We start from the raw sequence: 27338 nt of genomic DNA, 5'->3' as shown, positions 1-27338 counted from the left end.
ATCATATAACATTACAATTAAAGAAATAATAAACTCTTCACTTAGTATCTCAGCATAGTGTGAATAAAACATTAAACAGGCCTGTGGCACACATATAGCCTACTCAAAGGGTAAACAAAGAGGGGGCGGGCTCACATCGCACTACGGTAACCCACAAGGACGGAACGTAAAAAGGTAAACAAAGACTGTAAAAAATTTAGAAGATATTATTTTTTTTAAACTCAAATTTGCAAAATAAAAATCATTTTATCTACAGATTCGATAAATCGATGAAATGATATTTTTTGCCCAGCCCTAGCACAACATGGACTAAAAAGAGGAAATCACTACTTTTTGTTGTGTGTTCAACCACTTTATCTCTGCAGTCGCGTTAGCTGCACATGGACACTTTCTACTCACAATATCCTGTTTATGCTGCTCCCTAATAAAAGAAAAATATTTCACATGTTTAGAAAACAATGGAGCTGTTGCTCACACGGATGATCCTGGCTCTGGTCTCTGGGGGTACAGTATATTATGTTGTACTACAGTGTAAAGGGAATTCTGCTCTTAATAAGCATCTTACAGTATATGTTTGTGTTTACAAGCCAAAAGTTATTGTACTTTTGTTCTACAACAGTACTTTTCAAATAAAAGTGTGCAATACATTACGTTTGAAATTATTAGCATCTTCACTTTTGGGAATTCGGGGAAATTCTGTGTAATAATTTGAGATTGCCGACATGAGATACTGTAAAACAAGTATAAAACTGAGCTTTGAATTATTGTGGATTTTAATATATTTTTTGTATTTGGAGTGGCTGAGATATCAGACCTTGAGTTTGACACATGCTCCACCTCTTCCAGTGACAACTACAGGTTCTGTTTCTATTGCGTAAGAATCAGAGTGTTTTTTAGAACGACTCTTCCATATAATATCACAGGACCAAAGTTCCATTATTTATGTTGGAACCACTGATGTAAATGTACTGGAATCTAAAGCATGTTTTTGCCTCAATATTCTGGTTCAGCATTGAAAGAATCTTTTCACATCACTATTGCTGACATTTGAATATTCTGTGTTAACAAAGTTTTACTGTGTGTTTGTTTCTTTAAAAAAGCCTCAGAGAACCTTTGAGGACCAAACGTCTTCCTCCTGCTTATTCAGTGTTTTAAATACTCACGTTTCTCATTTAGTTTAAAGACTAATTGTATGAACTTTGGACAGAACTTTTCTTTTATTGTCATATTCATAATTCCATTATCACTTTTAATGCAACATGTATAGAAGAGGAGATATAAAACGTACCGACACTCTTTGAGTTCAGGACCCATTTGGTCCTATTGACTCCCATTATAACCACATATTTTGGATATACTGTCATCCTGACATATAAAAGTATTAAATTAATCTAAGCCTCAACCTTCAAAATACAGGGAAAACAGGTTTTAGGTGGGATGAGGCAAAATGAACTGGTTTATCAGTGGTTTATGGCAAAAAGGGCATAAATATATGATAAATATGAAAATATAAAGAAAAACTTTTGATTTATGGTTAGTTTCTAACAACTTCTAAGTTCTGATGTGAAAAATGTGTTGAAAAAATATTTATATTTGACATTTTATTACACTTTTATGAAGGGTACCAAAACTCAAATAGTGGAGCTCTAACAGTAATAATGCCTCAAAATCAATGTTCCCATCAATTATTGATCTACTCAAGTCTGTAATAACTTCAAATATTTCATTTTGCACCTTATTTTTTCTCAAGAAAAAGCATATTTTGTGTTTTTGTCATTGAAAATTTTGTGTTTTTATGACAAAAATGGTATAAAAATAAAAGATTTATAGAAATGTAATGAAAAACGTTATATTTATGGCTAGGTCTGAAATAGTAGAAAATATTTATACATGACATTTGTGTTACACTTTTATGAAGGGTACAGTGGTTCCTAAGCTCAGGGAGTGTCATTGTTTTTTTTCAATAAATGCTCATAGCTCTAAAAGTAATATTGCCTCAAAATAAATAATTGACCGACTCACATCTGTAATAACTTCATATCAAATGTTCCACTTTGGAACTTTTTTTTTAAAAAAAGTGAATATTTTGTGTTTTTGTCATTGAAAAAAATAGTTTTTTTGACAAAGGGCATAAAAATTTTAAAAATAAATTAAATAAATAAATAGAATCATAATGAAAACGTTATATCTATGGTTAAGTCTGGAGGTGTTGAAAAGATCTGATGTGAAAAAATTGGGGGAAAAATGATATACAACAGTTTTATGTAGGGTACTGTTTTGGTACCTAAGCTCAAAGAGTGTAGGTTTTTTTTTTTTAAAGGTGCAGTGAAACATTTCCTCGGTCTTACCCAGGTAGAAGCTTCCAGGTACCTCCAGGTATGGACTCTGGCCAAAGTCATTCATTGCAGAGATGCGGAATTGGTAGCTAGCTTCCTCGCTAAAGCTGCATACAGTGACCTGGGTGGAGGTGATGGTTTGTGAAGCGTTGCACCTCTGCCACGTCTGTGTCCCCACTTTCCTCTTTTCTACCACATAGCCTTTGATGGGAACGGGGCGCTCGGTGTCGGGTGGAGACCAGTGGATGGTGATGGACGAGTCCGTCTTGTTCTGCACGACGGCGTTGATCGGAGGATCGGGCGGGTGTTTGCGAGCAGCTAGAGGAGGGAAACAGAAACATAAGGTCTGATAGAGCAGCAACTATTATCACAATAGGGCCAAAAAATGTGTTTGTTTGATCAGAGGGTCACATGATCAACATTCATGTCAACATTTAGCATATTCAGCTATCTGAGCATTAATACAGTTTTTTCTCTCATTCTGTGTATGTTTGTTGTCTTTCTCTAGTCCTTTTGTGTAGTTTTCCTCTAAAATATATGTTTTTTGGAGTCATATTGTGTATTTGTGCTGTCATTATGCTTTTTTTTGGGGTAATTTTTATGTATTTCTGTTGTCGTTTTGCTTGTTTGTGAGTACTGTGGGTTTGCGAGTTTCGGGTTTTTCTTGTTTTTTGTGTACTTTTGTTGTCAATTTCTGTAATTTCATATATTTTTCAGAGTAATTTTGTGTATTACTCGTTTTGTTCATTTTTAGTGTAGTTTTGTGTGTTTTCGGAGTATTTTCTCTTCTACTGTACTAGTACAGTGCCCTTCAGAAGTATGCATTTATGTGGGAGCATAAGGGGTATATTTGTAGGGGCAAAATGTGGGTGCAATTTTCCTGGTTTAATAATATGGGACATGAGCATGATAAATGTGTTTGTTGTTTTTGTTTTTTTACTCACTTTTATATTTTTTTGTTTAGTGTATTTTTCTGTATTGTATGTTTTTTGGAGTTATTATGTGTATTTTTGTATCTTTCTCTTGTGTTTTTGTGCATAATTATTGTTTTTGTTGCCATTGTAGTGATTCTGGAATAATTTTGTGTATTTTTTGTATAAATATTGTTTAGTTTTACTCATTTAGGATACTTTTATTATAAATACTGTGTGTGTGTGTGTGTGTGTCTACATCCATCTACTCGTGCACACGCATCAGCCGTGTGTGTGTGTGTCTACATCCGACTCCGTGAACGCGCATCAAATAAATAAATACCGTGTGTAAGTGTCCCCGTGAATGTTTGAGACGCTGATAACAAAACTCCATAGACATTGTAGCGCAAATCAGAAAAGTAACAAAACTGCGCAAAACAAAACGTAAAGCTCCAAACTACATGAGTGAGTAAGTAAATTAAAGTATTATCTACAATTCGGCTGTCTTTTTTTAAAAAACAAAAATCATTTTGTACCTTTGAACCGAGTGGTCAGAGCTTAGCTTCCATGCACGGCACCACAGAGACTCTGCAGTTTTTCAGATGGAGAATTGAACGGGTTGAGAAACGTGTCTCTAAAAGACTCACCAGTGGCTGATGGTTTCTAATGATCTATTCAGAGAGCTCTATGTTTAGGTCTAAACTATCTTCTTCTCTATCGCTCATGTGTTTACAGCTGCTTAGCTGTGTGCGCAGCGATTGGCTCTGGCCGCACACGTGACTCTTGCTCTTACTCTTGAGCTGTGCAGTGAAGATGATGCTAGATATTCCTGCAATGTTGTAATTATTTGTATTTTTTTTAGTGTATCCTTGCTTTTGTTTTGAGTATATTTGTGTTATTTTGTGAGACACATTTGTATGGAGGTAGATTTGTGTCCATTATTCAATTAAAAAAAGAAGAAAAAAAATCACTTCATTAAACAAAAAATTGCATTTGAACACTTTTTTGATTGAAAAGTGTTCTTTTTTTTTTTGATTGATTTCATCTTTTTGTATTTGGGCCATATTATGGGCAGTATATTTATGTCTTTATTACTCAATCAAAAAATAATCAAGAAAATAAAAAAATTGTGTTTGAATACTTTTTTTGTTTGAAATTTTTTTTTTTTCATTTTTTTATATTAAATTATTTTTTTGTTTCAATAATAACGACACAAATGTACATAGAGGGTTTTATCGTACACTAAATGTTTTTACATTACACTACCATATATACAGGTGTGTCTCACCCGTGGGGGATGGGGGGGATACACACAAAAGCTAAAATTCATTCCCTCACTTTTCACAGAGGAAGTCACTGTTGAAAATGTATTGATCCAGTTAGATTGATTGATGGTGATCAGCCAATCACAGCCAGACATTTGACGATGGTAAACAATGAGTTAACAGTGATGAGTAAAGTGACAATAAATGAGTAACAGGAGGCAAAATATGGTCCAAAAGTGGCAAAAACATGTCAAGAAAAGCGTGAAGTGACTAAAATGGGCCAAAAACAGTCAAGAGTGGCAAAAAAGAGGAACCAGGTGGTATGTAAAACTAATATACAGTGCATATTAGGGATGTAACGATTCACTCAACTCCCGATACGATTCGATTCACGATACTGGGTTCACGATACGATTTTCTCATGATTTATTTTTACAAAATGGGAATGTTGACAAATGACTGAAAAATATTCCTTTATTTTTTTGGGGAAAATACTGTACTATTTTCCTTTTATTTTTCATTGTCAAAAGAATCCCTTGATAAACTATTCAAAATGATGCAATTTAACTAAAAATAAATCTTGAATGAAATAAATAAAGTAATAATACAAATGAAGAAGAAACCTATTAATTTAAATTCTGGTTCTATAGTAAACAATTCAAAACTGCATAATAGTTCTTTTTCTTTTTAAAAGTGCAACTGAAAATGTATTTTGTGCCTTAAAAATTGGACTTTAAAAAAAAAAAACAGTCATTTTACTGTATTTACGTCAGATATTTGTTTAGACCAGCAGAGGGCGCTGGTAACTCAGTGGTTGGTTGGCATGCAGTTATTCCACCAGTGAAGAAGAGAAGCTATGCTAGCAGACAGAGCTAATAGAAAAACGTGACTTTTACAGATATTCATGTAATATTACAGATATTCTTTCGGTGCTAAAGGAGTAAAGAATCATTTATGAGCATGTTTCACAGTAAATGGCGGCAAGAAAGAAAATAGTAGCAGACTCCGCCCATCACGTCCGCTTCTGGAAGGATTAATATATAGCGCCCTCTGCTGTTTAAAAAAAGTACTGCGATTCAATTTTCAGAGCATCGATGTGAACCGTGGTACCTATGAATCGATTTTTAACTGCCTTACGATTAATCGTTACATCCCTAGTATATATTGATCCAGTATATATTGTTATGTTGCACAGCATTAGTTGTAATCCCTAAATGAGTGGATCAGTGGATAGGTTTCATCTCCACGTCTCAATGCTTCATTACAGACTGACCTGTGACGGTGAAGCGGGTGGAGGTCTTACAGTCCCCGGCCATGAAGGCCACCTCCCCAGAGTCGTCGGCCTGACAGTCTCTGATGGTCAGCGTGTACTGACACAGCACGTAGCCGATGGCGATGCGGGCATCCTCCTTTAGCTTCTCTCCGTTACGAGTCCAGTAGGCGTCTGGACACGGCTGCTCCAGCTCCACGCAGAAGATGACCGTGTCGCTGACGGGAACCACCGTCCTCCGGGGTAGCTTCTTTGTGATGTTTCCTGAGAAAGAACAAGTATTCAAGTTAGCAGAGAATCCACATCTGGATGTTCATTAGTTTATTTAGGAGGGACAGAACAGAGAGCATTGTTACATTTAAAAATATAACAACCAATGCCATATCCATGGGCCAGGGTCAATTATAATTGTAGTTGTGTAATTGATAATTAATTAAAATTATGTTGTAATTTTAATTGTAATGTCATTTTAAAGAATCTGTTATGTCGGAATCGTAATTCAATTGTAACTGAGTTCAGATAATTGAGTTTGTAATTGTAATTGCCATGAAAATCCTATAAAAGTTGTCAATTATAATTTATTGCAAAACTGACGAACCATGTTACAGTTCTATATGTACAGTTCTACATGTATGTAATTAATTATTAAAATGTGTTTTATATCAAGCTTTCACACATTTTCCTTCATACATTATTAAAACCTATATTTTCATTTATTAGGAAGAATAACAAGGTAATCAATAGATATGAAATAAATGAGATGATAGATATTAGTTTTTAGTGTATTTTACAGCTGATTTAGGACCCGTTAGCATTAGAGATGCTAAGAAAAAGCTAACACAAGAGGAAGGTTCACTTTTATTAGGTTATTTATTTCAGACTCAGTAATTGTGATTGATTGTAATTGAACTTTAGTAATTGAGAAAATAATTGTACTTGAGTTTCTGAGGATAAAAACATAATTGTAATTGAATTATAATTGGAAAAAAATGCTGGTCACTGTAATTGTATTGTAATTGAACATAGATAATTGATAATTAGGGGCCTGGGGACTGCTTATGTAATTGTAACTGTAATTGGACCTGAAAAGTTGAATTGACCCCAACCCTGCCATGGGCCATCTGGATTATTTATAGACTTGGTCCCCAACATAAAACAGACAAAGGTAAACAGTGATACATAGTTATATACACGTCATGCTAAAATATAAATAATTTACAAACTTCTAAAATTTATTTAGTGTTTGCAGGCTCGGTATAACATTAACCAGCACTTTACTTTGGTGTTGAACATGTTGAGATCTGTGAGGGTGTTCAGTTCACAGGTAGATTATTCTAGATCTGTGGAGCCTTTACTGTGAAAGCGCTTTGACTGTGATCGCTCCATGGTAGCTCACGGACGAAGCTGTGGCATTTGTGTGGATTTTTCCTAGAAAATTGCAAAATTATTGGAATGCGGCCAATAAAACAGTGCATTTTGAAATTATTGTTATTCAATTGTTTCTTCTTGTCGAAAGTATTATTTTATGAGCTTGGGGAATGTACTGGGATGATTTTACGACCTTAAACAATATTCTGCCGTGTATATTGACAAAGTTATGGACAATCATGAGCAAAATTATTCCCAAATTAAAAAAATATTTTTGACTGTTATTTTGTCACTTTTTGTCATCTGACAGCCAAAATAGATTTAGAAGCGACCCAAATTGTTTTGTTGAAGATGTGTCTCATCATTGTCTACATTTTAGTACCAAATGGGATTATGTGTTTTCGATAAATTACAAAAATCTTCCACAGGGTATATTACTAAAATATGCTTAAAAACACTCTTGCCACCAATTCTGGCAATTCTTATACAGCAAACTTTGTTTTGTTCTACCATGGGGAGGGGTATCTCCCCATATAAGGCCCTTTTGAGATATGGCCATTAATCTACAAGGGGCCCAATATAGAGCCTTGAGGAATCCCTGTTTTATATTCCAGAGGGGCTGAAATGGTGCCATTTATCCTTACACTTCTTGACTCCAGATGAGAAAAATGTAGTTTTTTTATCAAAATCTTGTGGTTGACTGTGTCAAAGGCCTTACGCATAATACAGGTTTACTGGAAAGCAGTCAAACGTACCGAGCACTGTGAGCTCGGCCACGGTGCGGCTGCCCTCGTTCATCTCACAGATGTAGACGCCGTCGTCGTTGGTGGTGACGTTGTGGATGGTCAGGCGGCGGACGGTGCCGTCCTCCTCCATGCGGTACTTGTTGTTCTGCTCCAGTCGAGTCTCCTCCATGAACCAGTTTGTTCTGGTGGCGATCTGCGGCACCTCGCACAGCAGCAGAGCTGACATCTTCTCCTGGACCTCCACATCCTGCAGCTTTCTCCTAAAGGGAACCTTCGGCTCTGTAAAGACAACAAACATTTACAACACACTGTGAATGTTGCTTCATAACTCTCAGCTGTTAGCCTGGCGATAAGCCACACCCACTTCCTTACTTTTTGTAAGAAAGTGCATTTGGCAATACCACCGTTTCTGCTCACTTCCGAGTTTTGAAAGAAACCGAGCCAATCAGACCGGTAGAGAAAGATGCACCAAAATGTTGAGCCGACAACCGAAATAGGCACTTTTGGGCCATTTCCGTCCTAAAATTTTTGAAGACACTTTTCTCACCAAAAAAAACCCACCCAAAACAGGATGTTGTGATGATGCAACAAATAGTGCAGTCTGGAACTGGACACATGTGTAACAGCACCTGTTTTTCTTTGTTTTTGTGTGCACGACTCAGTGGGAGCCCCCCTAAATTTCATTGTGCCTTTTACAGGGGAACGACAATAAAAGGCTATTCTATTTTGCTCTAAGAGTGGAACCAAAGTTAGCATTGCGCATGGCACCGCAGAGACTTGAATAAAAATGGATGTGTTTATTTTAAGCCAAATTGCAACACCTAGTGGTCAAACATACAGTAAGACTAATAAAGATTGGAATCAATTTGACTGACATATTACAGTTACAAACTTGTGGAAAACTTTGGCACAGTTGTGGCAAAGTGGGGTTCTGGCTGAACTTTTTTGTTCAAAAACATGTGTATCTTTAGCCTAATGTTTATCATTATCACCAAACATACTGTAGTTGATGTCCATACATTAGGTCAATTAGTTCTGCTTTTATAGCCTTCGATATTGATAATTGGCGTAGATTTCTATAATAAAACATGATTTATTGTCACTCAGGATCATATATTTCCAAAATTTCATGTCATCCGTAAGCACTAGGGGTCCTACTTCAATGTGAACAAAAATTAGCCCTGTAGGTTATGTAGAAGCTTAAAAAAACGTTATTTGTTATGAAAATGTGATTTTCGGTGAAAAGTGGCTGTGGTAAAAGAGGTTAAAGCATGGGCGTCAAATTCACTTCTATTCAGGGAATATTTACAACGGCCGAGCCAGAAAAATACATTATTCTTTGAGCAAAATCAGTGCAATCAGATGATGATTGTGCTCTAAGTCGCTCCTCACGTTGGATGATGTATGTGATTTACTTCTTAGAGCATCCTTAAGCATAATGCAATAATATTCATGTCTAGTATTAAGGATTATTGAATTTGAATCATTAAAAAATACAAAATTGTTAATTTTAGGGATTTCTACATGATTATTTGTGAGAAATAGTAAGTTTTGAGGAAAAATATAGTTATATCAAACAATATGTGATGAAATCCAAAACAATGAGCATAGAAATATTGCAAGCTTCATTGTATGTCAAATAAAACAATTTAATTTGTGAATTTAGAAGAACTGAAATATCTGCTACTAAACCATCCAGTGATAATGTTTTCTTTGTAATTTCAAATTCCAAAGGTGATGGAAACACAGCTACTGTAGTTACGTGTAGTCGTCCGTTAACAATGACCACACATCAGAAACATGAATCTGGTTTCAGAGTTTGTTAGCGCTCCTCGTTACTACATCATGACTGTACTTGGTCGGCGTTATAAAGATCACTACTTACAAAGCAGCGTGCATAATAAATGAAATGTGAAAACTCTAACCCTAACCTAATCCAATAAACTAATAATATATAGTTGAAAAAGTTGAAAAAAATGACAAGTTGAAATGGGTTGAAGATGCAGGTGCTGGCCCATGTTGCACTGCAATAGCTTAGCATTAGCTAGCATTAGCATTTGCTGAGCATTACTTAGCATTAGCATTTGCTTAGTGCTAGCATTAATGTTAGCATTATCATTAGCATATCATCATTAGCACAAGTCTAGCATTAACATTCGCCTGGCAATAGCATTAACCTAGCATTAGCTCAACATTAGCAAAAAGGTTGAAAAAGGGCTAAAAAAAAAAAAAATGATCAAGTTTATTAAATTAACTATCATCATCATCATCATCATCATCATCACCTCCCACAAGCAGCCCATTTCTACCAATTTAAAAAAAAACTAAAAACTATGAAACGTTTAATAATAATAATAATAATAATAATAATAATAATAATAATAATAATAATGTTATCAAATACTACTTGAACGTGGTTGTTATCAGTGATATCAAATTTATGCCCAAACTGTATGATTTTACATTTTTGTGAGAATAAAATCAACTTTTCCTTAAATCTGGCTTTTTCAGAGGTGACAAGTATTTTGGCAAACAAATATCTGTACTTTCTACTCGTAACATTTTAAAAATGAGCTTGTTACTTTTAAGACCTTTGAAGATGACGTAATGGCATAAAAAGACGCAAAATTTTGGTAGTTTGAATTTTTTTCAACTTTTTAAAAATGTTAGACTCAAAGCTAATCTGGGTTTTATTGAGCATTTGCATTATTTTCTGTTCAAAGGGAACAGATTATATTTATTACCAGTTTTATACAAGTTCTCAAAAAAAAATAACAGATATGGAATTTGCTGGTTTAAAAATCATGTCTTATTATTGAATTTTTTTACTTTTTTACTTAAGGACATTTAGTAGCATGTATTTTATTACTTTTACTCAAGTAAGGGAACAACTTCAATACTTTTACGAGAGTCATTTTTAGGCCGGGGTACCAGACTCAAAACACCCTCACTTTGTCCTTCTTGTTGTTGTGTACACTAGTTAAAATCACTACTCCTATTGTGAACAGATCAGGCTGAAATTCAGTAGCTACAATTTATGGATGTGTACGTATCATCACTTGGAGCCTGATATTTGATTTGGGGCCCAGGGGGTCCTAAAAGACAAAAAACACGGAAGTCAATTTCTCATTTATTTGCCAGTCAGATATTACAACGGTCGGTGGTACCGAATCATGGGCACATACCATAAATGGGGCCCATTACTTCGTACGCGTCACTACTCCGTAAGTTCTTGAAAGATCGAAATGCAGTTTGGTATGAATACTCTATTTCCAAAATTCAAAACAATTCCATTAGGGTCCCAAGGGGACCATACCTCTTTTTTCGGCAATTTTCATTAAAGTCGTTTTCTCATTTATTTGCCTGTCAAATATTGCGACAGTTGGTGGAACCAAATCATTGACACATACCAATATATGAATGGGGCCGATTATGACGTATGTGCCACGGGGGCGCCAGGGGGCCTCAAGTTTTTACTTGTTTGTACGTGCTATTCGGTGCGAAGACGTTCTGCGGCCTCGGTCGTAGTTCATCATAACTTGTTTATTCAAGTATCTTCACGATCAGGATTTTGTACCATTTGTTCTCTCTTTGCTTTGATTTATTTTCATTTTTAAAGTATTATTATTAATATTATCATTATATTTCCTCATTGTGGTAGATACACTGCTGTTGTGTTCAAAATAAAATAAAACTAAATAAAATCTATACTTTTACTTGAGAACTGAACACTAGTACTTTTGCCACCTCTGCTGACCTCACAGTGTGTTTATGATGATGAAAGAACCACAGCTAACGTTAATTCCCATAATTCGCATGAGGACGAATGGGAACTGTTTGGTCCCATCATGGACCAGGACAGCAGAGCGACAACGTGTGAGACCAGCCTGGACGCTAAAGGTCAGGTCCAAATAGGAGCAGCTTGATGTCTAGAGTATCACTGTTGGAATTCATTCACAGGAAAGATAGTGTCAGCGTGAGCAGCTGTGAACCAATCATCACCAGCTAAAAATAGATGTAACTAAACACTGAACTGCTGTGAGAGTCTCCACCAGGAGCACAAACAGCAGAAAACACTCACGTCATCAGCCAAAACACTGAACATTTGTACAGTTATTTCCTGCCGTTGAATCTTACGTTATTACCTCATCAGAAACTTCTACTTCACCCAGAGCTTGTTCTGAATGCAGACAAGATGGAGCTGATGTTCAGCTCTAACTTCAGAATGAGGTCCCAATCAGTCACTGAGGAGGTTCACGTCTATAAATACATGGACTCGCTCATGTTGAGAACCTTGCTTACCGTGCCTCGCTGAGGTTACACTGCTGACCAACCTACATCTGTTCCTTAGTTGTGACGAGAAGTTTTCCTCCTAACTTTTCCCACACATCTTTTTCTTAATGTTTCATTTGGTCTCACAGAACTGGGAAAAAGAAAGGCTTTGTGCCACATAACGACTGAAAAATGACTCATTCAACTCTTTTAGATACAAACTCAAAGGACTTCCAGGAATTCCATATTTTGTACTTGCTTTTCTTACAACAGTCTATATTTTAATGCATGTATTATTGTGTTAACCTTACATTTCACCTATTGTGAGGTAGTTAAAGTGATTATTATTCTAGTGGAAGTTTACTCCATATTTACCCTGAAGGCTTCTATGCAAATATAACGAAATGCAAACTTTCTGTCTGTTACAAGCCAAACGTGTGATTGCTTTAAAATGGAAGGATATTGAAGGAATTACAGTCAGTGGATTATAATATAGTGTTAGAAAAATGGATTTATAAGGTGTGGACTCCTTTCTTACACTGTATGGACCTAAACGTACAGTTATCTGTGAAAGACAAGGATAATTGGTGCTGCTACCATCATCGTAACAAGAAGGCCTGTGATTTACTATTTTACCTCTAGTTAAGTTTTTATTTTTCTTAAATTTATTTTCTGTATATTACTTCTTATCTATGATTACTTGCTTTTTTATGTGATTTTATTTTATTACTATTATAATTGTTTTTCTTTCTTTGCTGATGATTGTATTGCTGAGGGAGGGTTTTTGTGGATTCTTGTTGTTTTCTGTTATTCGTCCTATTAATGAAAAAATTCAATAAACAAATTGTGAAAAACAAAAATTCAAAATAACACGCAGAGAAAAAAGTATAGGGAGAGAAGGTGACATGAAGGAAATCTGCTGATTACTCAATATTTCAAAGGTGAGCTTTAAAACATCTTTTTTTTATGAAATATATTATTTTGTTTGAAATAAACTATGTGCACTGTTGTGTATTTAAATGCTGGAACGTTCCTTTTGCATGTCAAATCTTAATTGGAAATACAATTTTTAATATGTGTGTGTGTATAATATAATTTTTTTTTTTTTTTTTTTTAAGACTAAATTTTGCTGCCACCAGTTATTAAGTCGGTGACCAGAGTGTCCCCATGATTCTAATAATTCTATATTTACATTTTATTAACCTTTGGACATTTGCTTTGTGTGTGTGTTAGTTATAGCCCCCTTCACCCCCAAAAAAATAAAAAATGACCACCTCTATATTGTAGCAAGAATATGTCACAAACAATATTCAATAAACCATTAAAATACAGTAGAACAGATTTATAAAATATAAGCAATGGATATGGAGTCATTAGGTTGTTGCAGTTTTTCAACCTTGGGGTCAGGACCCCATGTGGGGTCGTCTGGAATTAAAATGTGGTTGCATTTCTCAAGACGCGACCCATGTGCTGCTTTCCAACGTTGCCGCTAAAGTGAAGGAGGTTAACCAGGAAGTGAATAAATAACCTCCTTGTGTATGTGTGACTAGTGACCACAGTGGTGGGCGTGACCGAACAAGCTTTTGACAGACAGATTACCCCCCCAACTGAAGAAAATATCCTGCATTTTCAAGGTCTGACAGGCCACACCCACTAACATTTTCCTCCAGTTTTGTCATGTCAACAAAAAACTCCCCCATGTATCGTCATGTTTTTGTTATAAAAGAGCCACGTTTAGCTCGTCACCGTCTTGTTACCATCATGAAAAAAGGGGCGTTGACAAAATCGTTTCGTCATCTTCATTGTTGATGAAAACAACACCACTCTAGACTTAAACTGGAAACGCTCTGAGACCAGCAAAAACATCCGCTCTAGAATTCACTTGTTTGATCTGCTCTAGACTTCATTTGCGTTCACACCGCCCAAACGAGACAGACCGAATCCTAGAGCGCTTTAAACACCCTTAATGTGCTGTCACATATACCTCTTTGGTCTGCACCAGGACTTCTTCAGATTGAACATGAAGTTAAAACATCCTCGGGGACGAGGAAACACAAACAAAACTGCACTTGTGCGAGAATGAACGTGTTCAGTAAATGAATACGTCACGGGGTCGGACATGAATGGAAAAACTATAAACATCAGGACCACAAAGATTTGGCACTACTTCATCTTTTATGAGCTAAGTGTTGTTTTCTTCTTGGACTGAGTGGAGACAGTATTTCATTCAGATGAAGAAGAAGAAGAAGAAGGTGGAAGTATTCTGTCCAATAAGCCTTTTCACACATGAGGTCAAAGGTCAAGAGGGATAAACTCTCCATGTCTGATGGTGCAGGCAGTGAGTCTGACAGAGATTTACATTATTTTTCCCATTGAAGCGTTAATTCCTTGAAAGAGTTTTTGTGGAAACAGGATATCAGTCTCCAAGGAAAAAAGACCGAGTTAGCTGCTAAAGCTAATGCTGCTAAAGCTAATGCTGCTAATGCTGCACATGAGCTTTTCAAACAATGACCAATCAGCTAAACAGTGTTGTTGCACTTATTGACCTCTTTAGTGTCCATCCTGTGCACTTCCTTCAAATTTGTAAACGTAATTACAATAATATGTTAATAAAAATAACCATGGACCTGGTTAGTGAATGGTGGACCTTTTAAAGTGAGAACTTATACTGTCCTTTTCACACTCGGAAATTTAGTGTTGTAGTAGTCAAGACCAAGAGATCAAATTTTAAAGGTTTCGTACTCGGAAGCGTTTTGACACGGTCTCGTCTCGGACTCGGGATTTTCCCTCAAGACCGTTGGAGACCAGCACTGATTCCTGCTATTTTTAAACTTTTTTATAATGTGATAATAACACGGAGAAGAACGGGATAAAACAATCCTTTATTCCTTCTTTAATCCACCCTGTATAATGACCACAACCTTCCTTAATGTGACTGAGTATTTATTTATATATATTTTTTAATTTAAGAAAAATAAATGTTAATGGTCTTGGTCTTGTCACGGTCTCGGTGCATTCTGGTCTCGGGCAAGTCTTGGTCTCGGATTGTGTGGTCACAACACTAATACATTTTATTCATAGGCGCTTTTCAAAAACTCAGACACTTTACAGTTGTTAAAACAACTACACAAGTAAAAAATACAGAAAATAAGTTAAAAGCTTGGGAGAAGGAATGTGGAAAATGAGGAGGTCTGTCCTTTGAAACTGCTGCTCTCAGCGGTTTTTATAAGTGCTCGGCTAGGCCAAACCTCTGGTCCCCCCTCGAGTCTGAATATATGTAATGTTAATAATATAAACACTAAAGATCTCTGGATTAAAACTATAAACACTGTTAGGTTGGAAATATCAACAGAGCTTGTTGATGTTTTTATCCCTCTGACCTATGACCCCCCAGGTCGCTCATGCACAGTTCCAGGGTGTGAAAAGACTTACAGACATGTGACCAGTTTTCCCGCTTGACGTCATTTAGAAAATGTGGTGCGCTATGCAAAGATCAGTGAAATAGAAACAGAACAAATTAAAATGCAACAACGTTGCAGATTCACCGCCTGGAACGCATCAGACTATATACAGTATGTGAAAGCACCTTAATCTCAAAGGGTTAAATAACGGTTTTGGTGTTGTTGACTCTCTCACATATTGTCTATAATGATTGGTTTCAAATTGAGGATCACATCTATGCTAGCTCCTGTAGCATCAGCCTTACCTTTGACCGTGACTAGCACAGCGCTGTACGTCTCTCCCGCCATGTTGGTGGCGTTGCAGGTGTACAAACCGTTGTCGGCTTGTTTACAGTAAAGGATCTTCAGGATGAAGTTCTCCGCCTGGTCCTCATAGATGACGTGTCGTCTGCCCTCGTTGATGTTGCCACCATCTTTTCTCCACATGATGTGCGGTTTGGGGTGACCCGTCACGAAGCAGCTCAGCTTGGCGTGTTTGCCCTCCGTCACCGTGCACGTCCGGGTAAACACGCCTTTAGGTAGCTTGGCGAGTGCCGACGCTCGCAGCTCGTACTCCAGGCTCTGAGAGCGGAGCGTGTCCGTGATGTGGGCGGAGACGGACGAGGACACGGAGGAGCTGGTGTCCTGAGTGCGATACACGGAGATGTCCTTCTTCATCTCCTCTTTGCGTTTCTGCAGGTGAGACAGCAGCGAGGTACTTTTATCTGCATCCTGATGCCAACCATCCTGAGCGTCCACGACCAGTGTGGCTGCCGCGTGAGCTCGACCCACGACGTTCTGGGCGCGACACGTGTAGGTGCCCGCGTCCAGGTTTCTCACACCCTGAATCTTCAAGGTGCTCGTGTCACTGTCGGAGACCATTTTGATGCGGTTTGTCGCACCCAAGTAGCGCCCGTCCTTCTCCCATTCAAAGTTGGCCTCGGGGTGAGCGGCCACTCGGCTGTGGAAGACCACATCCCCGCCGAGGAGCACCCTCGTGGAAGAAGGCTTCACCATGAACACCGGAGCCCTCTGGGACATCTCTGAAGGCAGCGCCACCTTCAGGGTGACGGCAGCATACGCCTCGCCCACGCTGTTCTTGGCTCGGCACATGTACTGCCCACTGTCCTCCAGTGTCAGGTCATAGATGGTCAGTCGGTAAACATCACCGTCCTCCACGGTCTGGAAGCGATTGCCAGACGTTAGCTTTAGCTTGCCTTTTTCCCATGTAATCAGAGGGGTGGGGCTGCCAACGATGGCGCAGCTTAGCGTAGCATCTTTTCCCGCGCACACCGAAAAAGCTTTAGGACGCGTCAAGAAACGAGGGACACCACCAAACGCATTCTGATCCATCTCTTCTTCCTGTGGACAAAGGAGAAGACAGAGTCACTGCATTTATTCAACATTTAGCAACACAAAAATATACAAATTGCATCCAGACAGCATGGAGATGTTGGTCATTTGTTTTTAACAATTATTTATTGCTTCCAAAAATGAAAAATTGATTTTTGAAAAAGACATTTTTGCATTGACTTCTATTGTTAGCATGAAAACAAAATTCAAATTGCCATAAATTCATTTTCTGGGTTGAAATTCTGATATTTTTCAAACAACATCTACGACGACTCCAACATTTTCTCATATAAAAAAGGCATTTATTGATGTTTACAGTCAGTGTAGCATCAACTTATGAATATTTATATTTACTGAAGAAAATACAAGTGAAGATGCAGGTGTTGGCCTGAAAAAATGGAAGGAAGTTGAAAGGATTGAAAAAGAACTCAAAACATTTAAAAGTTAAATCATAAGAGCACAAGCATGAATGTCGGGATCTTACTGAACGTTTTAAAAGCTTAATTGTCAAAATTGGACAAACGTTGTAGGTCAGGGGTCTGCAACCTTTACTCTATTAGGAACCATTGAACCTCATCTCACCTGGATTAAAGTCCTCCTGGAGCCATAAATACCTTCTCTATGAAGACAGTGAACTACATTATATACAGTTATAATTATATAGAATAATGTTTGATTTAATTCATATTGATCATGTAAATGGAAACTTAAACAGTTTAAAATAAAATAAAATAAATTGACATCAATAAATAAAACAGTATCTTTATCATCAAATTCTTACACATCTCAGTTTATATGAACACAATGTTTATAAAGTAGATTTTTTTAGTTAATGTATATGAAAGACTATAAAAAGTAATATGAATATGATAACACATGATCATGTGATCAACACATGATAATTACTCATTTCTTGCCACACATAAAACATACATATTTAACCTGTACATTAGTGGTTAAATGAATCTGTTCCCACACAATTAAAATCTCTATTTTCTTCCAGAAATAGTGTTTATGTTGGTTTAGTTTCTTACCAGGGATTTAAAACTTAAGGTTAGTCACAGGTGCAGGAGGTGAAGTAGGAAAGTGCTGAGTCATTGTACAATGTGATTTATTTTAGGTTAACAAATTGTTATATCTTGATTTTATTTGTCATTAATCATTAATAGCCTCTGTAAAAAATAACTCTTTATTTCAATCAAAAAATTCATATTTTTTTAAAGCTATAGGGAGCCTTTGCAAAAGAGTCAAAGAGCCACATGAGGCTCCAGAGCCGCGGGTTGCAGACCACTGGTGTAGGAGGAGCTACGACAGAAGTTACTTTATAAATATAGCCTATAAGCTTATAGTTTATAGTTCTGACCCAGTGACTCATTCAGGCTGGATCAGACAGAAGATGAAAGTAAGGGGAGGGGGAGGGGCTTACATGGACATACAAGTAATGATGATTGACTAAAGATAGAGTGAAATTCCATGATGAGCCAATCAGTGACAGAGTTTAGGTAAGTGGGCGTGGCTACCAGGCTTGTGCTGACAGTGAGAGGACAATAATCAATAATGTGGAGCAGTCTGTTGATTTAAAACTGGTGTTTACAGCGTGGATGTACAATCACTACTTTAACCTGCTGCTGTAAAAAGAAACAAATACATGTCAAGTATCTTCTTTTTATATACAGTACGTAAGTTATTAATAATCTAATGAAACCGCTACTAAGCTAGTGGCCAAAACAAATAACACTATTAGGGCTGTACAGTGCTGTTAGTAGAAGCTATAGGTGACATCAGAGAAGGACATGAAGCGCTCATGAGTATGGAAGCCCAAAAGAGTCACAATTAAATAAAAAAAACCTATATTTTCAAATATGTAATATGGCCATTAAATTGTTAAATAAGGAAATATTATTATGAAATTTGTTTTATTATTCTTTGATAACTAATTATTATTTTATTATCATTAAATATTAAAATAATGACCTTTAATTATTTTCCGAATATTTTGTACAAAGTCAATTTTTATTTCATAATGTGGTTTTTCAGCAGAATGACTTTGGTCATTTTTTGATACTTGCGTCTTGAGGCACCAATGACTTGAGGCGCCCTGGTTCATCAATGAACCAGGATCAAATGCACAGACTCCAAAACGGTAAAGTTGTCCCATTTTAAATAGTTAATAAAACAAATATGGTGCAACAATGTTATTATTCATGATGTTCTACATGATATATCATACAACATTCAATACACAAGCTTTAATATGGGAGATAGACTTTAACATGGAGGGATAGACTTGCTGGCAGTCATAAATCAATTAGTTAAACACAGGTAGGATAGAATAAAAAGATTAAAAACATTTAAAAGTCCAACAATGTAGATTATGGCATTAAAAGTTTCTAACAACGTCACTCCGCCTTCGTGAATGTCTACATGCTCCCACGGCTCATGGCAGTGCTGTTGTGGGGGAGGGGCTAGTAGATCAGCACTGCTCAATCCACCGCTTTATATCCAGACAAGCACGTACTGATCACAGGGTACAGAGTACCCGTGGTGTCCGCCATGTTGTAAACAACACTATGAGCTGCTACGGGAAGCAGGAGGGCTCGAGGCTGCGACCAAAATGGTCGCATATGCGAGTATATTTTCAGTGTGTGCGAGTGAAAACTTTAGCTGGTCACATCCGTGCGAGTGCGTAGGGTGACCTTATTGTGAACGGAGCGGCTGAGTGCTTCATCACGTCCTAGAGAGTGTACCTCTCTCTCTCTCTCTCTCTCTCTGCAGGTGAGGAGATGGAGCGCGCTCACACAACGTGGCTGCAGGTAATGTAACAGTGAATGTGCAGAGAATTAACACCGATGAGCTCCTTTAGAGTGTGCGCGGTGCGTGAACTGAGCCAGACATAACGAGTCGTTCACTGAGTGTGTGCTCACATTGAGAGCAGCAGTAAAAAGGAAGAACGTGCTGAGCTCAGCAATAGAACGTACACGCTCATCAGAATCATTATGAGGGACCAGAACTGATGGACTATGATACAGGACAGATGTTCAGCTGTGGTTCTCTCAGAGGCTCTTTGACTCTTATACAATGGCTCCTATAGCTTTAAAAAAACTATTGAAATTAAGTTATTTTTTTTACAGAGGCTATTAATGATTAATGACAAATAAAATCAAGATATAACAATTTGTTAACCTAAAATAAATCCCATTGTACAATGACTCAGCACTTTCCTACTTCACCTCCTCCACCTGTGACTAACCTTAAGTTTTAAATCCCTGGTAAGAAACTAAACCAACATAAACACTATTTCTGGAAGAAAATACAGATTTTAATTGTGTGGGAACAGATTCATTTAACCACTAATGTACAGGTTAAATATGTATGTTTTATGTGTGGCAAGAAATGAGTAATTAGCATGTGTTGATCACATGATCATGTGTTATCATATTCATGTTACTTTTTATAGACTTTCATATACATTAACTATAAAAACCTTCTTTATAAACATTGTGTTCATGTAAACTGAGATGTGTAAGAATTTGAAGATGAAGATACTGTTTTATTTATTGATGTTAATTTATTTTATTTTAAACTGTTTTTAAGTTTTAAGTTTCCATTTACATGATCAATATAAATTAAATCAAACATTATTCTATATAATTGTAACTGTATATAATGTAATCCACTGTATTGTCTTCATAGAGAAGGTCTTTATGGCTCCAGGAGGACTTTAATCCAGGTGAGATGAGGTTAAATGGTTCCTTGTAGAGTAAAGGTTACAGACCCCTGACCAGAGGAAGAGGGTTAGGAGACCCCACTATCAGAGCTGGACCCTCTGAATATAATTCATGGGTGAAACAATGCAGATGCTAAGTTGGTTATGCTAGTGTTAACTTAATTCAAGTACAGCATTTCTGCAAAATAATAAAAAAACAGAATACAAAACGCCAGTTAAGTCAACTATTCATCAGTATGCATGGCTATGCTGTACCCCCCCCCCCCCCCCCCACCCCCTCATTCTTCAAAAAAGGGTGCGACTGAATTCTGTGCTGTGCCACCACTGGAATAGTTAGTGTACAGTCCTTCCTGGTCCTTTATAACATTTTTACCTGGTTTTATTTTGTGAACCTGTGAATTTTATGTCGTCATTTGTTTATTTCCTAGTCATTGTGTTTTTGGCACTTAAAATATGTGTATATTATGTACATTATATTAAAATTGTATTTTTTTGAATGAATTCGAAAAAACTCTGGCACTGGTCTTTGGTGTGAAAAGGTGAAAAGTCAATGTGTAATCTGTTCTCAAACTATTGGAAAACCTACTGGAGAAACCATCGGGGTCAGCGGCATCTGGACAGCAGGTTTGGTATGGCCCTAATGTCACGTACACACCAGGAAAAGACTTGTTGATTGCAGTCCATAGCTGTCAGATAAGATGACACGTGTGGAGAACGTGTTAACAGTTCTAGCCAAAGAACCTCAAAACAACCTCTGATCTGATTTCACACAACATTCCTGAACTCCCTTGGTTTAAGATAAGGGCAGACATTTTAAAGATTATGAACATTTGACCTCCTGATGGTGGAGTAGTTCTCATAGGAACAGATCACATGGTTATTAATGAAAAGAAGTCCATCTGTGTGAACATGCTCTATTTCCTCAGAGGTGGCAAAAGTACTAGTTTACAGAACTCAAGTAAAAGTATAGATAGATGAATAAAAATTGACTCTGGTAAAAGTAAAAGTATTGAAGTTTCACAGAAATAAATTAAATTTGTTACCTTTGAACACCTGGAGAATTTCACACTCATTATAAAAGACAAAAATTAAACCCAGAGCAGCTTTGAGTTGAAGCTTTTTAAAAACTTGAAAATGTTAACCATAAAACTAGGGGTGTTTTCACGCACACAGTCCAGTGGACTCAGGTTCAGGTTGTGAATCTGCAACATTGTTGCATTTTAATTTGCTCCAGGCCGCTTTCACACATTCTTTTTGACGAAACGGTCGGTCTCCGATTGGACAGAATACTTCAACCTCCAAGGCCATGACGATGTGGCGCTGCCCTGTCACTACTGACAGTCACGTCATCACGTTCTATATTTGGTTTCTTTTCTTACGTTTTCCAAAGGAAATCCTAAAACAATCCCCTGCAGAAAAGTCATTAATAATAATTCAAAATAACCCATAATCACACGATGCTAATACTCGACATAAACATCTCCACCTGTCAGCGCTCAGAGTTGTCATATCACCGGTAACTTACCGCTAAGGATGTGCAATGTGTGAAGATATATAGGCAGATAAAACTGAGCAGTCAAATGTGCAGCCAACGCTGATCATGTGAACAGTTTGGGAAACAGAGATGAGTGAAATAAATAAATGACGTGGGAGAAATACGGAAGGGAGTGAGGAAATGTGACATGTTTGTTTGTGTGCTGACAAAGCAACTCTGAAAATGGATGGATGGATGGATGGATGACTGGATAGATGGATATGTGTGTGTTGCTGCTGGAGCACTGGGTTGTGAATGTGTGGCACTGCTGCTGCGATGGCGCTGTCACTGATGGGGTTGCCCCGTTAACATTGCGCTCCAATATAAAGTCTATATTTGGGCCTGGTTGCTTTCTCACATGGTTAAAGACCGCATCGTGCTTCACTTGAGACCTACATTTTTCAGAGGACCAGAGTTCACTTGTTTGCTCCTCACCAGAGTTTCAGTGACTTCTCACATATCGCAAAAAGACCGGAGTATCCGAGGAAGTGAAGCATGGTGTGGAGCAAATAGACATGTGTGAAAGCACCCTGAGGGATCTAACAGAAAAAACATAGACACACCTCCCCCCAGCCCACTGTAAACATCCAATCACTGAGCAGCTGCATTTTCTCAATCACAGCTGCTTGGTTTCATTTAATCACAGTGTTTTTTCAAAACCAGCTTATTTATTGTCCTCTCCAGCTTTCTGCAGCTCAAAAAGAGAAAAATAATGCTGTGTAATGCATCCGTTTTTCAGAGCTTTTAAAAAGTGTAGTGCCCCTGTGGAGTGGAGAGAAAGGATTGATTTGGTTGCTAACAAAAAAAAGCCAATTTTTAATTTTTTTTAAAGAAAGAAAACATAAAATGTTCTGTTCTATATCTGTTGTGTTTTATGAAATTAGTTTGAAAAGTTTTTATTATTATTATTATTATTATTATTATTATTATTATTATTATTATTATTATTATTATTATTATTATTTTACTTTAAGTTAAAATTTATATGATAATTAGGTCATCCAGTTAAGATATTTGTGATGTTGTTGGTTGATAAAATCTGAATGCAGGATTTTTTATTTATTTGATTTATTTGATATTTTTATTTTTCAGTTTCCACCTTTGAGGGATTACCACCTTATTGTGGTCAGGGGGGTTTGTGTGCCTCAGTGAACTAAAGAGCTATAGCAGCAGGAGCTTAGTCTTCAGGTGGGACATCCATGGACAGGTGTGAAGGTCTGACTAAGTGTAGGTTGGGGTTGGACACATACAGTAGCTAACAACCCAACTCAATGAAGAAAACACTGTTACTATAAACACAGGTTAAACAAAGTGCTTTAGCATGATGTGTACATACAGTATGATGCCCCTGACTGCCCCCTCATATACCTGCCTACAACCGGCCCTGCTCAAACTACCAATGTTTTTCATTTAGCCTCATGTTCTCCAGGTTTGTGGAATGGAGTCACGGCCTTTTTGGTCTGAAACTGAGTCGAGCTGCTGAGACGTGGGTAGTGGCATGTTTAGTTTGAGTGACAGGGTCTTAAAAGTAACACGCTTTCTGCCCCAGGCTGTAATATCACCAAGTTTTGGTCCTCATCATAAATAAGATGTTACATCTCAAGGGGCTTTCCACAAATACATTTCAAGTTTCAAATCATTGTACCAGTTGTTAGAGCTACTATTTTTACCAGGGACAAAATATACTGTATATTCCTGGTTATTGTTTTTATTGGGCTTTATTTAGCAGCGACTTGTTCCTACTGCTCAGAAACACATGGAAACCAGTTGTATTTTTATTTTTATTATTTAAAAGGTTACCTTATTCAGATGTAGCTTACATATATGATCATAACAGGAGTTATGCACAATAATAAAATAATATATATAAACTTGTAAATATGCAGTAGGAACTACTCGCCAGTAAATAAAGGCCCAGAAAACTGTGCTAAACAATAACCAGGTATAAATAGTTGTTCTCTAGTAAATACAGTAGCTCTAGCATCTGGTACAATGATAAACTTAATGATATTACAGTCTGTGCAGCAGTATGGGGACGCATTTACTACTGTATGTCTCTGGATGTTTCCAGATTTTAGTTTCACACAAAAGTAAATATATTTGTTTGAAAAGTAAGAAGCAAAAGTAAAAAGTCACCAAAACAAGTTTGGATGAACTACGGCCGTGCCCGCGAAACGTCTCCGGGTACGTACCACGTTCCCGGGAATTCAGTCAACGGAAAAGGTCTCCAAGAGTGATTTAACTAGTGTACACAACAACAACAACAACAACAACAACAACAACAACAACAACAACAAAGTGAGAGTGTTTAGAGTCTGGTAGCCCGGCCTATAAAATAATAAGCTTAAGTAAAGTACAGATACCAGAAAAAAGTATTTGTACTTCATTACTTGTCACCTCTTCTATTAACAAGTCAAGGAATGACACATTATGCACAGGTTATTATCACAGGTTATGAATATAACTCCCACTAGTCTGTGGTCGAACAAAACGACTGAAGGGAAAATCAAAGATATGTTGAAGTTAATAACTAAATGCTCACAACTGGAATCCGTAGAACAGGGTGTCAAAGTCATTTTAGTTCAGGGGCCAAATATGTTTGATCTCATGTGGGCGACAGAGGTTGGGAACGGAACTATTTCAACATTAGTGCTACTTTGCATTTCCATGTATAAATGATATCAAAGTATATACTGTATATCTAAGCAATAGGTGACAGATAGGGACAATATTTATTTAATTTGGGGAATTTCCATCAAATAATTTGAGGGTTGATTTTTGAAAAATTAGTTTTCTTTCAACAATTTGAGAGTAAAAATAACTTCCATTGTGTTTTCTACGAGCATTAGAAAACTGGGAACATCTGAGTTTCATTGAATTTGTGACAAATTCAATGAAACTCCACTTGAATAATTGTAAAGTTCTACTTCCAAATAAATAACTTCAAATGGTTTTATTTATTTTTTTTTTAAGTGTATTATTTTTTGCATCGATGCAATATTTATATTTGGATATGATACAGTGATTTAAAATGTCTCCCAATTTTTGATTAACTTCAATAAATGTTTCCCATGAAAAGATTCTATTTTTTTAATATTGCCAAAACTCCCGAGCTTAAGTTCTCGTGGAAATTTTGCAACCCTACTGATACAATCACAACTACATGATTCACTTATTTACACAACAATTCAATGTTTTCATTTTTACTTTCCCCTGCGGGCCGATTTGGATGCTTTGAAGGGCCGGATTTGGCCCCCGGGCCTCGAGTTTGACACAGATGTGTTGTAAGCAGCTCCTAGCCCTATTTCGCATCCAGCGGGAGGCTCATCGTGTGTCCTGGAGGTGACGCCACACAGACGCTCGTGGGCCAAGCCCGGTCTGGACCACAAATCTAAAAACGATGAGATCAGGCGGCGGCAGGAGTGGATACGCATCTGACAAACCAGGCATCGACCAGGTCCACCATCCACCCGAAGTGGGCCAGTCTGGTCCTCTACTTTATTTTTTTTTTGAAGTGGAGGCAGACATGGTAACAGGTGGAAAAAATGGTTTGAAAGTGGCAAGAAAAGAGTGTAAAGTGACTAAAACGAGCTAAAAGCAGTCAAAAGTTGCTAAGAAAGAAAAAAAGGGCAAATAAAGAGGAACCAGGTGGTATGTAATGGCAAAGGGGAGCTTAAATAAGCCATAGTGAAAAAGAGCAAACATTTTAACAAAAACATGCAAAATGTAGGAAAAAAATTAAACAAGTGGTATTTATTGGGCAAAAGTTAGTTTATTTGGAATAAAAGTGGCAAAAAAATGTTTTAATAAAGTCCAAAAATTGGATAAAAGTGTCAAAAACAACTTGCAAAAATGGACAAAAAACTGGAAAACACTGAAATTTATTGGCAAAAGGAGCTAAAATCTGAAAAAAGTGTCTGAACATTTTGAAAAGGGGCCAAAATGGAACAAAGGAAGTTGCAAAATAGAAAAGAGTAAAAACGGGTTCAAAAGTTTCTGGGGAAATAATAAAGAGCCACATGTTGAGAATCACTGACTTATTAACAGCTTCTACATGGTGGTGCTGATAATGTAGATAATGGGATGGTCTGGACACAAAATACCAGGACAGATTTTCTGTCCCAGTCCACGGTAAACGTGGGAGTGTGTGAAACTGACAGACTGTGAACTCCATAAACATGTTACACTATGAAAATAGACGTAAATCTAAAGGTGAGAGTGGCACATTTATAGATCACCTCCAAAAGCACAGAAGAAAACATGCTTTACTGTGTCCTGTACCAAGGTCAGTGTGTGTGTGTGTGTGTGTGTGACATTTAGCTGCTTTTGTCGCCTCCCTCTCAAAATAACCTCAGCTGTCACAGGTCGTCTCTCTGTCTGTTTCCATTTGTAGAAGAGAGACACTGGTTGATAACGCTCTCACTTCTACACACACACACCGACAAATCAAATACAATCGAACAAATACAACAAAAACTACTTTTTTAATCTATGGCACAAATATGTTTGAAAAAAGGGGCGGGACGGTCACAATTCCACTCAAAACGAAAGTAACAATGTACTTGAACAAAACCCATTTTCAGGAAAAAACAGGCGAAACGTTATGTTAGTGTAAAACATATCAACATATTGCAAATGAAAAGCAATAATCAGTGCGTGCTCTGTGCTCTTACGCCTCTCAGGTGAGCCTGGCTTCAATCACGAGCGTTGGGATCCTTCTGGTGATACTTTTCTAGTATCTGAGCCACAAAAAAAGCTCTTCTTTGTGAGTAAATATCCAAGGAATGGTTGTAAATCCAGAGAGGAGAACATCCCCAGCCTAGTGTGATAAGAGGGGACGTGCTCCTCTACTTCTGTCTTTGCTCCTGTGGCTGATGACCACAAATAGCTGACGTGCTTTCAGCGCTGAGCTCTGCGTCTGAAATAGATGTGAAAGAGTGTGCAGGTGCACAATTACTCACAGTGTCCATTAAAACATCACCAGAACTGTCTGATCACAATATCAATAAAGGTTCACGACAATGTGTCAAACTCTAGGTCCGGGGGCCAAATCTGGCCCTTTGAAACAATGCAATCCGGTAAAGTAAAAATGTCTGAGAAAACATCAAACATTGTG

General features: G+C 37.2%; 1 protein-coding gene across 14 annotated transcripts in view; it reads right to left on the bottom strand.

The window, feature by feature from the left end:
• obscnb (obscurin, cytoskeletal calmodulin and titin-interacting RhoGEF b) overlaps nucleotides 1-27119 on the bottom strand; it is a 121790-nt gene extending 94671 nt beyond the window's left edge. For 7 of the 14 annotated variants that reach the window (XM_028472935.1, XM_028472932.1, XM_028472934.1 and 4 more), the window contains exons 1-5: nucleotides 26896-27115; nucleotides 15875-16970; nucleotides 7906-8175; nucleotides 5786-6046; nucleotides 2349-2654 (exon numbers count right to left, since the gene is read on the bottom strand). In XM_028472935.1, the coding sequence (XP_028328736.1) occupies nucleotides 2349-2654; nucleotides 5786-6046; nucleotides 7906-8175; nucleotides 15875-16961 (1924 nt within the window). In that variant the 5' untranslated portion in view covers nucleotides 16962-16970; nucleotides 26896-27115. Of the gene's footprint in view, nucleotides 1-2348; nucleotides 2655-5785; nucleotides 6047-7905; nucleotides 8176-15874; nucleotides 16971-26895 lie in introns of all 14 variants that reach the window. The other 7 variants (XM_028472936.1, XM_028472938.1, XM_028472937.1 and 4 more) reach the window with 4 other exon arrangements.
• Nucleotides 27120-27338: the final 219 nt, after the last annotated feature.

This window comes from Gouania willdenowi, chromosome 17 (genome assembly GCF_900634775.1).
Source record: "Gouania willdenowi chromosome 17, fGouWil2.1, whole genome shotgun sequence".
Lineage (NCBI taxonomy): Eukaryota > Metazoa > Chordata > Actinopteri > Blenniiformes > Gobiesocidae > Gouania > Gouania willdenowi.
This window is presented reverse-complemented; position numbering and strand designations above follow the sequence as displayed.